Source organism: Sceloporus occidentalis, unplaced genomic scaffold (genome assembly GCF_023333645.1).
Source record: "Sceloporus occidentalis isolate IW3139 unplaced genomic scaffold, rSceOcc1.0.p SCAF_13, whole genome shotgun sequence".
NCBI classification, from domain to species: Eukaryota; Metazoa; Chordata; class Lepidosauria; order Squamata; family Phrynosomatidae; genus Sceloporus; species Sceloporus occidentalis.
This window is the reverse complement of record NW_028316993.1, coordinates 16,982,125-16,995,227: the sequence shown is the minus strand read 5'-3', so window position 1 is coordinate 16,995,227 and position 13,103 is coordinate 16,982,125. Positions and strand designations below refer to the sequence as shown.

At 41.7% G+C, this 13,103-nt stretch overlaps 1 protein-coding gene across 5 annotated transcripts in view; it reads left to right on the top strand.

The window, feature by feature from the left end:
* LOC149305094 (ribosomal protein S6 kinase 2 alpha) overlaps positions 1 to 13,103 on the top strand; it is an 84,213-nt gene that overhangs the window by 53,254 nt on the left and 17,856 nt on the right. For 3 of the 5 annotated variants that reach the window (XM_089478193.1, XM_089478197.1, XM_089478196.1), the window contains 6 exons: positions 4,937 to 5,053; positions 6,549 to 6,630; positions 7,008 to 7,088; positions 8,882 to 8,961; positions 10,794 to 10,900; positions 12,908 to 12,945. In XM_089478193.1, the coding sequence (XP_089334319.1) occupies positions 4,937 to 5,053; positions 6,549 to 6,630; positions 7,008 to 7,088; positions 8,882 to 8,961; positions 10,794 to 10,900; positions 12,908 to 12,945 (505 nt within the window). The remainder of the gene's footprint in view (positions 1 to 4,936; positions 5,054 to 6,548; positions 6,631 to 7,007; positions 7,089 to 8,881; positions 8,962 to 10,793; positions 10,901 to 12,907; positions 12,946 to 13,103) is intronic. The other 2 variants (XM_089478194.1, XM_089478195.1) reach the window with 1 other exon arrangement.

The window sequence follows — 13,103 nt, the reverse complement described above, 5'->3', positions numbered from 1 at the left end:
TCAACAAGTCTGGATGGGAACTAGCTAGCAAACCCAGCAGATACCACTTTGAATTCTGTAGACTAAAGGAGGGGCAGAAACAGAAATAATAAATAACCTACTTTCTTTGCCTCATATGCTAGAGTTTGCATGGACAAGCTCCTTCTTGTTTGTGCAAACCAATGTGAAAATTCAGTGCTTCAAATACCTTAAGTAGTCAGGGCACCTGAAAAATATTCACTAATCCTTTCCAATGTTACAAATAGACACCTCTGGCCAGGATGCTGTGATAGCAGTAAAATGTCACTTGATTTCCTGGAATCTAGAATTGTTTTCATTTGCATCTGTTACCTCCAGGTGTTCATAAGTAGTTTCAACCTCTTTAAACAAGGGAGCTTTGGGAGGCCAGAGAGAGAGAGACTAGGAAGAGCAGACTTTAGGTTTGTAGTAGGTAATTTGCTGCTGCTGCTGCTGTTGCTTTTACTTGAACTGCAAGCTCACCAGCTTGAACCAGGTACAAAAGACAAACACCTAGTGCTGAAGAATTCTGAGCTAAGGGACTTGTTTTGAGTAGCAGAACCAAGGAGCCAGCAGCATATAATGGTTTGAGCACTGGACTATGATTCTGGAGACCAGGATTCAATTCCCCGCACGGCCATGGAAACCCACTAGTTGATCTTAGGCAAGTCACACACTCTCAGCCCCAGAAATCCCTGTGATAGGGTCACCTAAGAGTCGCAACAAATTGCACAACAGCAACAACAATCAAAACTGGATGAAGTGTATCATCCTTCCATACAAAGGTCCACACTTATCACCATTCTGCAACTATTTAATATAATGAAGGCAGGCTGAGAGGCCTTTTGTTCCTTCTGCTGTTAACAGTTGAGAGTCAAACATCCTTTCCCGTCTGTTTCAAATCATTCAGAGATCCACCAGTAGATTGCCCACCTCTGACTTGGTGCCCTGGATCTGCTCTTAGGTTATTTCCAAGAGGCAGCATGTGACCTAAGGGTAAATGATAAAGAACCTATACACACAGGTCTATGTTCAGTTTGCAGCATCTCCAAAGGGAGTGGGAAAGTTACCTGCCTGAAACCCTGCAAAACTGCTGCCAGTCAATGTAGGCACTACAGAGTTGTGTGGACCAGTGGGCTGCCTTACATGGTAGGTTCCTTTGATATAGGCTTTGTGACTTCCAGTTTTTGCAGATTTTTATTTAAAAGTATGAATCTCAAACAGAGTAGAAAAGAGAAACCTTTTGCCCTTCAGAGGTTCTGGATAATATTTCTGACAACCCCATCCAAGTAAAAAAAGCTGGAGCTTTTAGAAGCTGAAGCACAAAATATTCAGAGGATCAAACTTTCCCCACTCCTCTTTTAAGAAGTGTGTTCTTTTTTCCTCTTATACCTGCCACAACTGGCTAATATGAAATGATGCATTTAATAGGCTATCATGGGTACAATTTCTGTATTTCCTCAGTTCACTTCAAAGGCAATATTTTATCAAATTCACTGTTGGCTCTGACATTCACTTGCTGATCACTGAGTACAGATGAATCAAGCGATGTACATGAGTGTCTGAAATGATATGGATTGTCCTACAACTACAGAACCGATCTGGGAAACACATCCACTGTGCTAGGTAGCTTGGGGAGAAGACCACTGTCACTCTGACGGGAGCAGCTTTTGCTAAGCTTGGTGGCATCTTCTGGCTTTGTGGCTTCAACCTCACTCAACATGACCAGTGATCAGGGACAGTGGAAGCTTTAATCCCAACCATTTAGAGGGTCCATCTGCTTCAGGAAGCTTGGACTAAATATTACTTAAAGAGCTCATAGAGTCATAGAATCATAGTTGGATTGGGCCACAAAGGCCTGAAAGATGCATGTCCAACTTCTGTTTAAAGACTTCCAAAGAAAGAGAGTCCACCATCTTCTGAGACAATTTATTTCACTGTCAAACAGCTTCTACGGTTAAGAAGTTCTTCCTAGTGTTTAGGCAAAATCTCTTTCCTGGTAATTTGAATCTATTGGTTCATGATCTAGTCTCTGGAGCAGCAGCAAACAAGCTATGTCTTCTACGTGACAGATTTAAAGATAGCTATCATGTCAATCTTCTTTTCTCCAAAATAAACATACCCAGCTCTCTCAGTCATTCCTCCTAAGGCTTGGTTTCCTAAACCTTTGATCATCTTAGTTGTCCTTCCCTGGATGTGTTCCAGATAGGCAAGTACATAAGCCCTTGGTTCCAGGATCCCCTGTGGATACCAAAATCTGTGGATGCTCCAAATCCCATTAAATACAATAGCATAATAAAATGGTGCCCCTTATATAAAATAGCAAAATCAAGCTTTGCTTTTTGGAAGTTACATTTTAAAAAATATTTTCAAGCCATGGATAAAAAAAATCCATGGATATGGAGGGCTGACGGTAGTTTGATTTTTCTGTATAAGACAGCTCAGATGGTGGTTGAAGGGAGATGAGACAAATTCATGGAGGATGTCTGTGAATGCCTATCTGCTGCTTCCAGGATCAAATGCCAGTTGATGAGTAGCAACAAGGGGAAAAGGATAGAGCCTTCCTGTCCTGTTTGTGGGGTTCCCAGAGGCATCTGGCTGATCAGTGTGGGAGGTGAGATGATAGAGTAGGTGGGACTTTGCTCTGATCCAACAAAGCTGCTCTTATGTTCATTCTGCTATTTTCCCTTTTCCTTTTTATAAGGCTGTCTCTCTGAGTGAATGTGACTTCTGGGACTACTTACTCAATTTTCTTGATGCAGAATGTGTGTCTTTCTCTCTGGCTGAATGAAGCATGTTTCAGCCCATGCCAGATGCAGGGAGTTGGCATTTGCTCAGTCTTTCCCCAGAGTGAGGAGGAGAGGTTGTGGGGAGGGGTGTTGAGACTGCCAAAAGGCATGGGGACTCCTGCTTCTACAGAATGGCTCACAAAGCTAAACAGATGGCATGGGGGGCCCAGAGGGGTGGGATGGGGTGTCTAGCTTCTTGATGTGCCAGCCGCACCAACTGTGTTAGGCAACAAATCGGGGTGTTTGTCATGGCATGGGGGGGTAATTGTGGTGGCACAAACATTCACACTCCTTGCCACCTGCCAAAGAAAGTCGTGGCAGTCAATGGCAAAATGTACCACAGCTTTTGATATTGTGGGAAGAGGGGGGGGGAGAGACAGAAAGATTGAAGAGAGTAGGAGGCACATATGGTATTGGATGAAAACAGCAAATGTTTGCAAGCCACAAAGCTGGTGTCTTGAAAGCTTTCCTGCTGTCAGGAGCACGACACTGGGGTGAAATTAAGGATATTGTGGCCTCTTTAGACTAACACATTTGCTGGAGTCCAGCCTTCTATGGGCAGAGTCCTCCCATCTGTAAAGGATAAAATTGGCATATATACACACACACCAGAAAATGAGGCCAGAGAATCCAACAATGAAAGGACAGTCATATTGTTATGCAGAGTACAAATGCAAATAGGGTCCTGTTGGCATGCAAGCAGGGGCTTCGACTGAGTCTCAGCCAAAAGGCTGTGAGAGTAGACCGTATACGGTGAACTCTGGTTCTGTAGCAGAATAAGGGACTCATGAGCTCCCTTGGAAATGCCTGCCCCTTCCATGATGACTGCAGCATAAAGTGAATACTTGCAGCAGTATTACATCTGAATGCCAGGTTGCTTGGGCACAATGATTGCTGCTACTGGCTGGTTACCACTACTCAGGACCAAGGATGGGTGAGAATTTCATCTCACTCTTTTGTTGATAAGAATTCGCCAAAATTTGCAAATGTCATTACATCTGGATGGAAAGACTTTAAGAATATAAATACTGGGATGTGGGAAAAACTGAAACTGACAGATTTGTTCATCCAGGCCCCAGGCTTTCAGTTCTTGATTTATAATTTGCCCAGGTTGGAATCCCTGAATATTCAACCATAATAGTGCTGAATTACACCTGCCTGCCTGCCTGCCTTCCCTCTTTTCCCTTATCTTTTAACACCTGTGTGGCAAGCAGGTACCACATGGTTTTCTTCATGCTGGGAATAGTTATACCATTTGAATTGGGCAGGTGCAAAAGCGGGATAATTTTGTTTCAGCTCATTTTTGAAGAATTTCCAAAATTTCTTTTGAAAGTCAGAATTTCACAGGGCTATCAAAGATTGAGATCAGTCAAAATGGACTTTATTGCTACCTGCATTGACATATATTGGGTGGGCAAAGTCTCTATATATTTTTATTGTTGTAACCCGCCTGGATTCCTTGTGATGGGGTGGGCTTTAAATAAATAAATTATTATTATTATTATTATTATTATTATTATTATTATTATTATTGATCCATGGGATTCCACAAAACCTGTTCAGCAGATCCCTATGCCCCTCATCCTCCAAAATTATTTTCTAGCCCCAAATGATCAACCACAAGCCCATAAGCCTCCCAGTGAGCTCAGTTGGCCATTTCAAGAGAGCTCTTCAGCTTATTTTGAGCCTGTGGGAGGTATTTTCGAGAACAGAAGTGGCAAGCTGGGTGCAGCACTTCAGTGCAGGAAACTGAAGAAATGCTAAATAAAACTTCTTGCAAAAACTACTCCTCTCGACTGTATTGCCATTAAAGGAGAGTGTATGCTCCTGCAGCCACCGGCACCAACACTATTATCTTCTCCATATTGTAAATGTAACATACATCTTGTCTCTTGAATGTAATCAAGTTTTCCTAAAAACCTAAAGCACAGCATGTGCAAATACCACTTCAGTGCAGGACATTTGCTAGATGTATACAGGCAGGTTTGATTTTTGAACTCAGTGTCTCAATGCCTTCTTAAGTTGCTGAGAGGTTGAACTTGTTTCAAAACCAATGAGGCATATTTGGGTGTGTTGTTGTTGAAATCACAGGTGATCCTTCTGCTTTGAGCCTGTATGTTGTGCTAACACTGTGATCACTTTTTCCCCAGAAGGAAGGCTCTGTCCAAGAATACACCATCACATACCTTGTGAAAGAAGGGTCTGAGAAGGCTCATCCATCACAGTTTGAGCTGCTTAAAGTCCTGGGACAGGGTTCTTTTGGCAAAGTGAGTTCACCTTTTCATAGATTTATACCTTTTAAGTCTTTAATTTGTGGCCTCACACCTTTTTCCTTTTATGTATAACCACTGAAGGCCACCATCTTCATTCTGAAGAGATAAATATAAAATAAGAGTACTTCTGGGTGTATACAGTGGAACTTGCCCTCTACACAATTCATGCTTAGAGCTAAGAAGCAGGTGGCACAGTTTCTTGATAGGGAAGCAAAAGTGGATGCATTGCTATAAAAAGGTACTTTAAAAATCCCTTCCCATTTCCCCAGGCATTCTTAGGACTGGACAGAAGCAGAAGTTGTCTTTTTAAACTTAAAGTACCCAACATCCCTTCACAGTACAGTATTTGAAAAGCAAAAGTCCAAAACTACTTTCCTCTCTCCTCATTTAAAACTCTGAAAACTCTTGTACCATTGATAAACCTTATGCCCAGACTCTGCATGTGACTGTGGGCTAGCCCTGTTCCTTCAGATAGTGAAGTGGCAGGCATCAGATCTGAGAGACAGGACATGGTGTGCTTGGACCATGGGAAATGTTAGTCCTTTTTGGACTACAACTCTACTAGCCATGCTGGCCAGGGGATTCTGGGAATTGTACTCTTTAAAAAGTAACTTTCTCCAGCTCAGAGTGTGGGTGTCTCCAAATAACTTGTCCTCCCCCCCCCCACAACCTTACAACAATCAATCCAGAGAACGCAGGCCCAATCCCTGATTCTGCTGCAAATTATCCTGACAATATACAGCCATTTCAGCACCAAAATCACATTATACAGTACCATCCTTAAAATGGATTTTAAAAACTCACCTTTTGCTCCAATTCTTCTCAGAAAATCCATGTGCCACCCACTGTCATGGGTATGCGTCTCTCCCTCTCAAATCAGAACAAGGTGTCCCGCTACGTGATTGATGCCAGGCATCTCATTTCCAGCCTCAGAGGGAGTGACTTGTGCCAGCAGCAGTGGGCAGCATATTGGAACACGCATATGAACAACTGCCAGACAACACTGGAGTGCCCAAGTAACATGGATTTCAGGGCAGCTTTTGAACCAGAATACTCCAGGCTGCTCCTAGAATATTCTGGCTTGTGCAGATGCGTCCAGAGTGTGCCTCATGCTTTGTTTTCCCCATCCTAAACTAGCTTGCCACCTTCCAGTGTGGTGGAAAATGCTGTTCTGACAAAAAGTTCTTCTGTCAGTCTGTTTAGTTTCTCAGTGTGGGATGGGGCTTCTGCAGCTCATGAAATTCCAGGTAGAAACCTCAAGACAAGTTGGAACGTATTATAGTATTGGTGAAATACACAAAATGAATCGGGAGGGTAGAGAAAAGGTCTCTGTGTGTTTTTATTTAAGATAGCAGCTATAATTAAAAGAAGCAATTGGCCTGAAGTCACCAAGACATGGTTAAAGATGTCTTCTTCTCTACAAACCCTCTTGTTTGTTTCTTTAATTTATATTCTTCTAAGTCTCTTTTCTGGTGTGGCGTCTGTACAGGTCTTCCTTGTCCGAAAAATCACTCCGCCAGACAATGGGCACCTCTATGCCATGAAAGTCCTGAAGAAAGCAACTCTGAAAGGTAAGGAAGCACCACACATTAGGGACATAAAGGCAGTTGTGGCATGGGGGATAGATTTTTAGTGGCACACCATCCTTGGCATAATTCTCTTCCTTCCCAGACATCTTCCTGAATGATAAATTAATGGAGCACTTGAGCAGGGGAGTATTGATTAGTTTTAAATAAAATATTGGCCTGTGTAGTTTGTGGGTGGATAACATCTGGCCCTCCAGATGTTAAACTGAAATATGCATCAATTCAAGGCAGTATAATTTGGCCAATGACATTAGTAGGGCCATAGGTTGCCCACTTTGCTGTAGCTAGTGCCAGCCTCTTATACTACTGTAACTACTATTATGGCTTCCCTTCCTAAGTTCTGTTGTATTTTTTGTTGACAGTACGTGACCGCGTGAGGACAAAAATGGAAAGGGACATCCTAGTGGAAGTAAACCACCCATTCATTGTGAAACTCCATTATGGTGAGTGTTCCAGTTCATTTTCCTTCATCTTGTGCCGAATGGTCAAGATGGCACCCAGGCAATCTCTTTTAACTTGAATTGCATAAGAAAAATAATACTTTATTGCTGTCTAAAAGAATTGTCTTAAATACTACAAGCAAAAACATAGTCCACCTTTACATAGCACAATGAACAAGCCAGCATGCTGGTACAATATCCTTGCTCTAACTTGCCTCCTGTTGGAAGGCAGGACCAGCTTAACAAATCAGCGTCCACTCATGGTTTGTTTATTGTAACATTTGAACTAGGAACTCTAGTTTGTCTCCACTCCCCACCCAGCCTGGCCTAGCCATATTTTTTTCTTGAATTATTTTGGCTTGTCTGAGGAGAAGACAATCTTTGGCTTCCACATCAAACCCGTGGTTGGGAAATGCACCCATCATGGCGATTTTAATGGTCCCAACCTGCCCGCCCCACCCCCCAGGTTCTGATACCAGCATTTTTGCCCCAAACACCATCTAGGGGGCTTGGGGAAAATTAGCCAAATGTTGGGACTGTTTTAAGCTGAGAAGAGGCATTTCTTGTTGTAATAAAGGCCTCTTCTGACCGTAAAATGCCCCTGTGAAGAGAAACAAGCAAGCTTAGCAAAAATGGCTTTAGAGGCATTTTTTTTTGTTGGGGTGCTGCCCTCCAGTGTTCCCTTGGGAGCGAATCTGACCACTGCACTAAACAAATGTCAGATGTTTACTAGCTCACATGGATGCTACCTTCATGTGTTGCAAGAATGTGCCCAAGAAGCTTTCAGTGCAAAACTAAAAGTTTTCAAGCACAAGTTAACATCTTATGCTTGAAACTGAAGGAAGAGCTCCATGTTCCAATAACTGCTGCTAAAGTGCCAACTTTGTATCAAAATCTTTCCCTCCTTCTTCGTGATGTGCAGTTAAGCTTGCCCATATCCTGGCAATATGATGTTGTACCTTGTCACATCACACCAACCAACAAAATAGAGCAGGAGGCAAGGAACCTATCCTTGATACCAACTTTGTGGGGCAAGTTCTATTGTACACCACAGAGGAGGAGAACTTGACAAAAGGATGCCACTTCTCATAGTAGCTGCACATTTATTGTGAGGTCCAGCTCCATCCTAACAGAAGTACAAAGAGTCAGTATAATGTAGCATTTGGGTTACGATTTAGCATACCCAGGTTCAGTTCCCCATTTCGTCAAGTTCCATAGGTAACCAACTCTCAGCCTGGCCTCACTCACTAGATGCTCTTGAGAATAAAATTGAGGAAAAGCCATATGTACCATTTTGAGCTACTTGGAAAAAAGGGGGAGTTGCAAATGTTACACGTTCCATTAATCCATGGTGAACAAGCTATGAACATATAATGGGGAAGGGCTGGCATTAGGCTGGTTACCAGGTAAACATGGTTAACAAATTTAAGAGCCAGCCTCAGTACATCCCCTTCTTAGAGCAATTTCCTTTCCTCCTGAATAAAGCAATGTTTTGATAGCTAAGAAGTCCCATAATTCAAGATCTGAACTCTACGTCAAACCCCTGTTTTGAAACCTTGTTAAATCACATTCATGGAGGACCCTGGCCCTCCAGGAAGAAGGGGACCTTCCTTTTTGGCCACATTGTTTGGAAATTGTGTGAGTTGTTAATCTGACTCATTTGGAGGACCCTCCATTGAGGTTGTCATAGTGTATGCCTTAGCTTCCAGTGAACACTTGAATGTCATTTAGGTTAGCTTCTGTCACTGGCAGATCAGAGAAGAACACAGATTTCTGTTCTGTTCATTGCATTTCAGCTTTCCAGACAGAGGGGAAATTGTATCTCATCCTTGACTTCCTCAGAGGGGGAGACCTCTTCATGCGCCTTTCCAAAGAGGTGAGTATATCTGGTTTGCATGCTATTGGTTTGCGTAAGGATGGGTGCTGCAGGAAGGAATTACACTGGGATGGGGGGCTGTGTGCATTGTGTGATGTTGTCAGGATACAAACAGCCAGCCCAGCTCTCCTCCTGGAGAAAGCTACTGTGATACCCATGGTAAGGGTATCAGTCAGCTGTCTAAATGAATTTTTCAATGGCTGCATATTTCTGATAGTCAAACTTTCCTAAATTCCCTAAATATATTATGAGTTTTTATTTTGATATCAGAGTCTATGTCAGTAAGTTTCTGCTAACTGACTTCATCCAGACTTTCTGCCAGCTCCATAACTCTGACTCCACAGCCGTGGTTGTGAGAATTGTCTAGCAACATAACTTCACCTCTCCTTTTACTTCTCTAGTCTCTCCTCTGTATAAATGTTTATTGTAACTTCTGTGGGAACAGAGATCTGTTATTTTGGGACTATTTGGAACTGGATTAAAACCCAGTTGTAGCAGGAGCCCAGAATCTTAACACAGTCAATTTATGTGCATTGTGAATACACACATGTCTGCAGCACTTCTACAATTGCACCACACAGTCACACAAAACTGACAAAAATTTACAAAATTTGACAAATCTAAATTTGCCTTATAATGATGAAAAACTCATGTTATAGCCCTTCAGTTATGAAAGATAAAATTGAAAGATTTAGGGGCTGAAGAAGATTTGCCCTTTATGATCAAACTAAGTTAGGAGGGGGATTGCAAGACGTTATGTAACTCTTTAGGGGGAATGACAGATTTGCAAATATTGTTCTCTGCATTCCAGATGTGTTTAAGACATTATTTGTCCTATATTTGCTATTTCTTATAATTAATTTCTTCTAATCCATCCTCTTCAAAACTCCAGTTTCCAAGCTTTGGTCCTTATTTAGTGCAAACTTCTGGGCTTCAGTGAAAAATGCTTTTACAATGAGACAAGAAGCCTACAGTGATCAGAGTTTTATCTGTAACCATGGCTAGGTCCATATACCAATAAGCCAACTGCCTTTCTCTGTGAAACAAAACAAGAGAGTTGCAAAACCATGGCCTACTCTTAATTGCTCTTGTGGGTCTCCTGTTGCACCATGTCTACTCTTAAGCAAAATGACTGCTTGCTGCCTTGGAGAATATGGGGGTGGCAGAAAGGCAGGAAGCACAAAGAGGCTCTGATGGGGTAACAGGAAACTTCTGTGAGAGCAAGGAAGCATGTGAGGTTGGTTGAACAGCTACCTGGTTATCTTCTAAAGAGGAAGATTCCAAATCTATTCTACCCTTTCTTAGCCCTCACCCCAGCTGCTTTGCAACTCCTAAGTCTCCTCCCAAAACTGATGCATTTATGAGAACGTCTTTGCAGAAGAAAGGCAAGTATCCTAGGTCTATTTAATAAAGTAGATGGGGAAGAATATCTGACAGTGCTGTGTGTGTTCGAACAATTCATTCTGAGAATGGCTGCCAGAGCATAGGACCAAATTCTGTGGTAGGAAGAATAGGTTATGCAAATGTCTCATCTATTTCTCCAGATTCTGCTTTGAAACCTCATCCTAAAAAAAATGTGGAGTGATTTCACAGGTTCTGTACTTGAAAACCCAACAGGCCTCTTCAGAGATTTGCTCAGCCATTTCTTCTGAAGTCCAGAAACCTCCTTTCTGAATAAAAACCTACACAGCTAAATCTCAAGTCACAGAAATGAATCTGGATGATCAAAGTTCCTTCCCTACTAAGTAATGTTAAGAAATGCATGGAAAACACACAATCTTGCCATTGCTTTCTGCATTGTATGACCTCTGTTTGTTCTCTGTCCCTCTCAGGTAATGTTCACTGAGGAAGATGTGAAGTTCTACCTTGCAGAGTTGGCATTGGGCCTCGGCCACTTGCACCGTCTGGGAATTGTGTACAGGGATCTTAAACCAGAGAAGTATGCAAAGCTCAAAGGTTTCAGGGTTATTTGTGGGCTTCTTTCAGGGTGTATTCCTGAATGGTTGAGATGTGTATTGGCATTTGGCCCATGGGGTGAATCAAGGCCATTAACTGTTCCAAGTGGAACATACTACTTCTGGGGGCACATTGAGGGTGGAGGGCAATGGGATAATACTCTATACACTGTCTTTCCTTGACCTTGCTCCATGTTGTAGCCTGCCATAGTGTTCTGTCTTCTATACAGCCGAAAAGTGGCTGAAATCCATTCCTGGGTGAAAGGATCAAGCTGACTTTTTGTCTAACTCAGCACAGAAGTTGGGAGAGTTACATTTTTGGACTTCAGTGCCCAGATTTGTAGACTATAATGCCACTGGCTATGCTAGTGAGGAACCATGGGCATTGTAGCCCCCCAAAGTAACTTGTCCAGGCTCTCAACTTGTGCAGATAGAAGCTCACCTCTGCAAATATGTACAAGAAATAGCCAGCCTGCACTTTGGGAGTAACAGTACTACCTTATATGGGAGATTGGGGTAGCCATTACAAACCTGTTGTGGTCCACCTGTCCTTGTAAAGATCACTGAACACAGATCACAGTCTTTGGTAAATTCTCTCACATGGTGCCCCACTGGTTAGGACATGCTTCTTTCTGTCCCAAAGCAACATATATATACACTCTCACTCTCTCTCTCTCTCTCTCTCTCTCTCTCTCTCTCTCTATATATATATATATATATATATATATATATATATACATATATACATATACACACACACACACACTCTCTCTCTCTCTCTCTCTCTCTCTCTCTCTCTCTCTCTCTCTCACTCTCTCAATGGACAGGTGACCTGCCTTGATATAAGGAAGACTATTTTATTTATTTCTTTGTGTGTGTGTATGTGTCTTCCTTATATCAAGGCAGGTCACCTGTCCATTGAGTTCATTAATGTCTGCTCTGACTTGTTTTTTCAAGTCTCAGGCAGAAGTCTTTCCTATCACTGTTACTGAATCTTTTAAACTAGTATTGCTAGAGACTGAAACTAGGATTGCCAGGTGTACCTTATTATAAGGCATGTCTTTATTTGAGGACTGGAATTATTTGTGTCCCTTATATAGGCTGAACAAGTTGCCAAAACTCCCATATTTTGGGCTTGCGGGATTGAGGAGAGGAACAGATGTTCTGTAAATATAACCAAATCTTATATTTAGATTACTGGTACTTTAAATTTAATCATAGTTGTCAAGCATTTTTTTTCTTTGTAGGTTATGATTAAAACAGACTCAGGAATGTTGATGCATGCAGAAAAAAGAGATTTTCATAAAGTACATCATAATGTAACTTACATTTGGAGAATGTGGGCAATATGTTAATTTTACCAAGACGTTCATCACTACATTAATAGAAATCAGTGCTTTTATTTAATACCTAGGTAGAAAGTAACACTGTTAATAGCTACTTCGTGTCAATTCGGCATCATGAATTTTAAGTGTCTCTTATTGCTGTTTTGAAAATTTGACAACCATAATTGAAACTGAGGACTGGAACCTGGCTCCCTGCAAACCATGTGCTTTTCTGCAGAGTCATACAGTTGGCCCTTCTTATACACAGATTTTTTATGCACAGATTCAAGCATACACAGATTGAAAATGTTCAAAAATGTATAAATTTCAAAGATCAAACCTTGATTTTTCCAATTTTTATAAGGGACACCATTTTGCTATGTCATTATATTGAATGGGACTTGAGCATCCACAGATTTTGTTATCCATGGGGGATCTTGGAACCAAACCCCAGCGGATAACAAGGGTCCACTGTACCACCACCGTTAAGACTTGGAGCAAAAATTAAAATCAGAGCAAAGGAAATCATTTGACATGATCTCTGGTGTCTGAATTTTGTCTTGCAAGCCAGTTTATCCAACTATAATCTGTCTGCGTGTGTTCTAGTTGTATATTTTATTCCTGTTTCTGCACGTTATATGCTCTGTCTCTCTCTTTTCCTCATAGTATTCTCCTGGATGACGAAGGGCATATCAAACTTACAGGTACAATGTCCCTTACGTTTGGTGGTGGTGGTTGTTGTTAGTTTTTTCCTATACCTTTGTTCTGAATACCCTTTTTATTTTGTCATTGTTGAGCAGATAGGTTATTGAATTTTACTCTCTTTTGGTTCCCTTCATTCCCTTTCTCTTTCTACCCACCC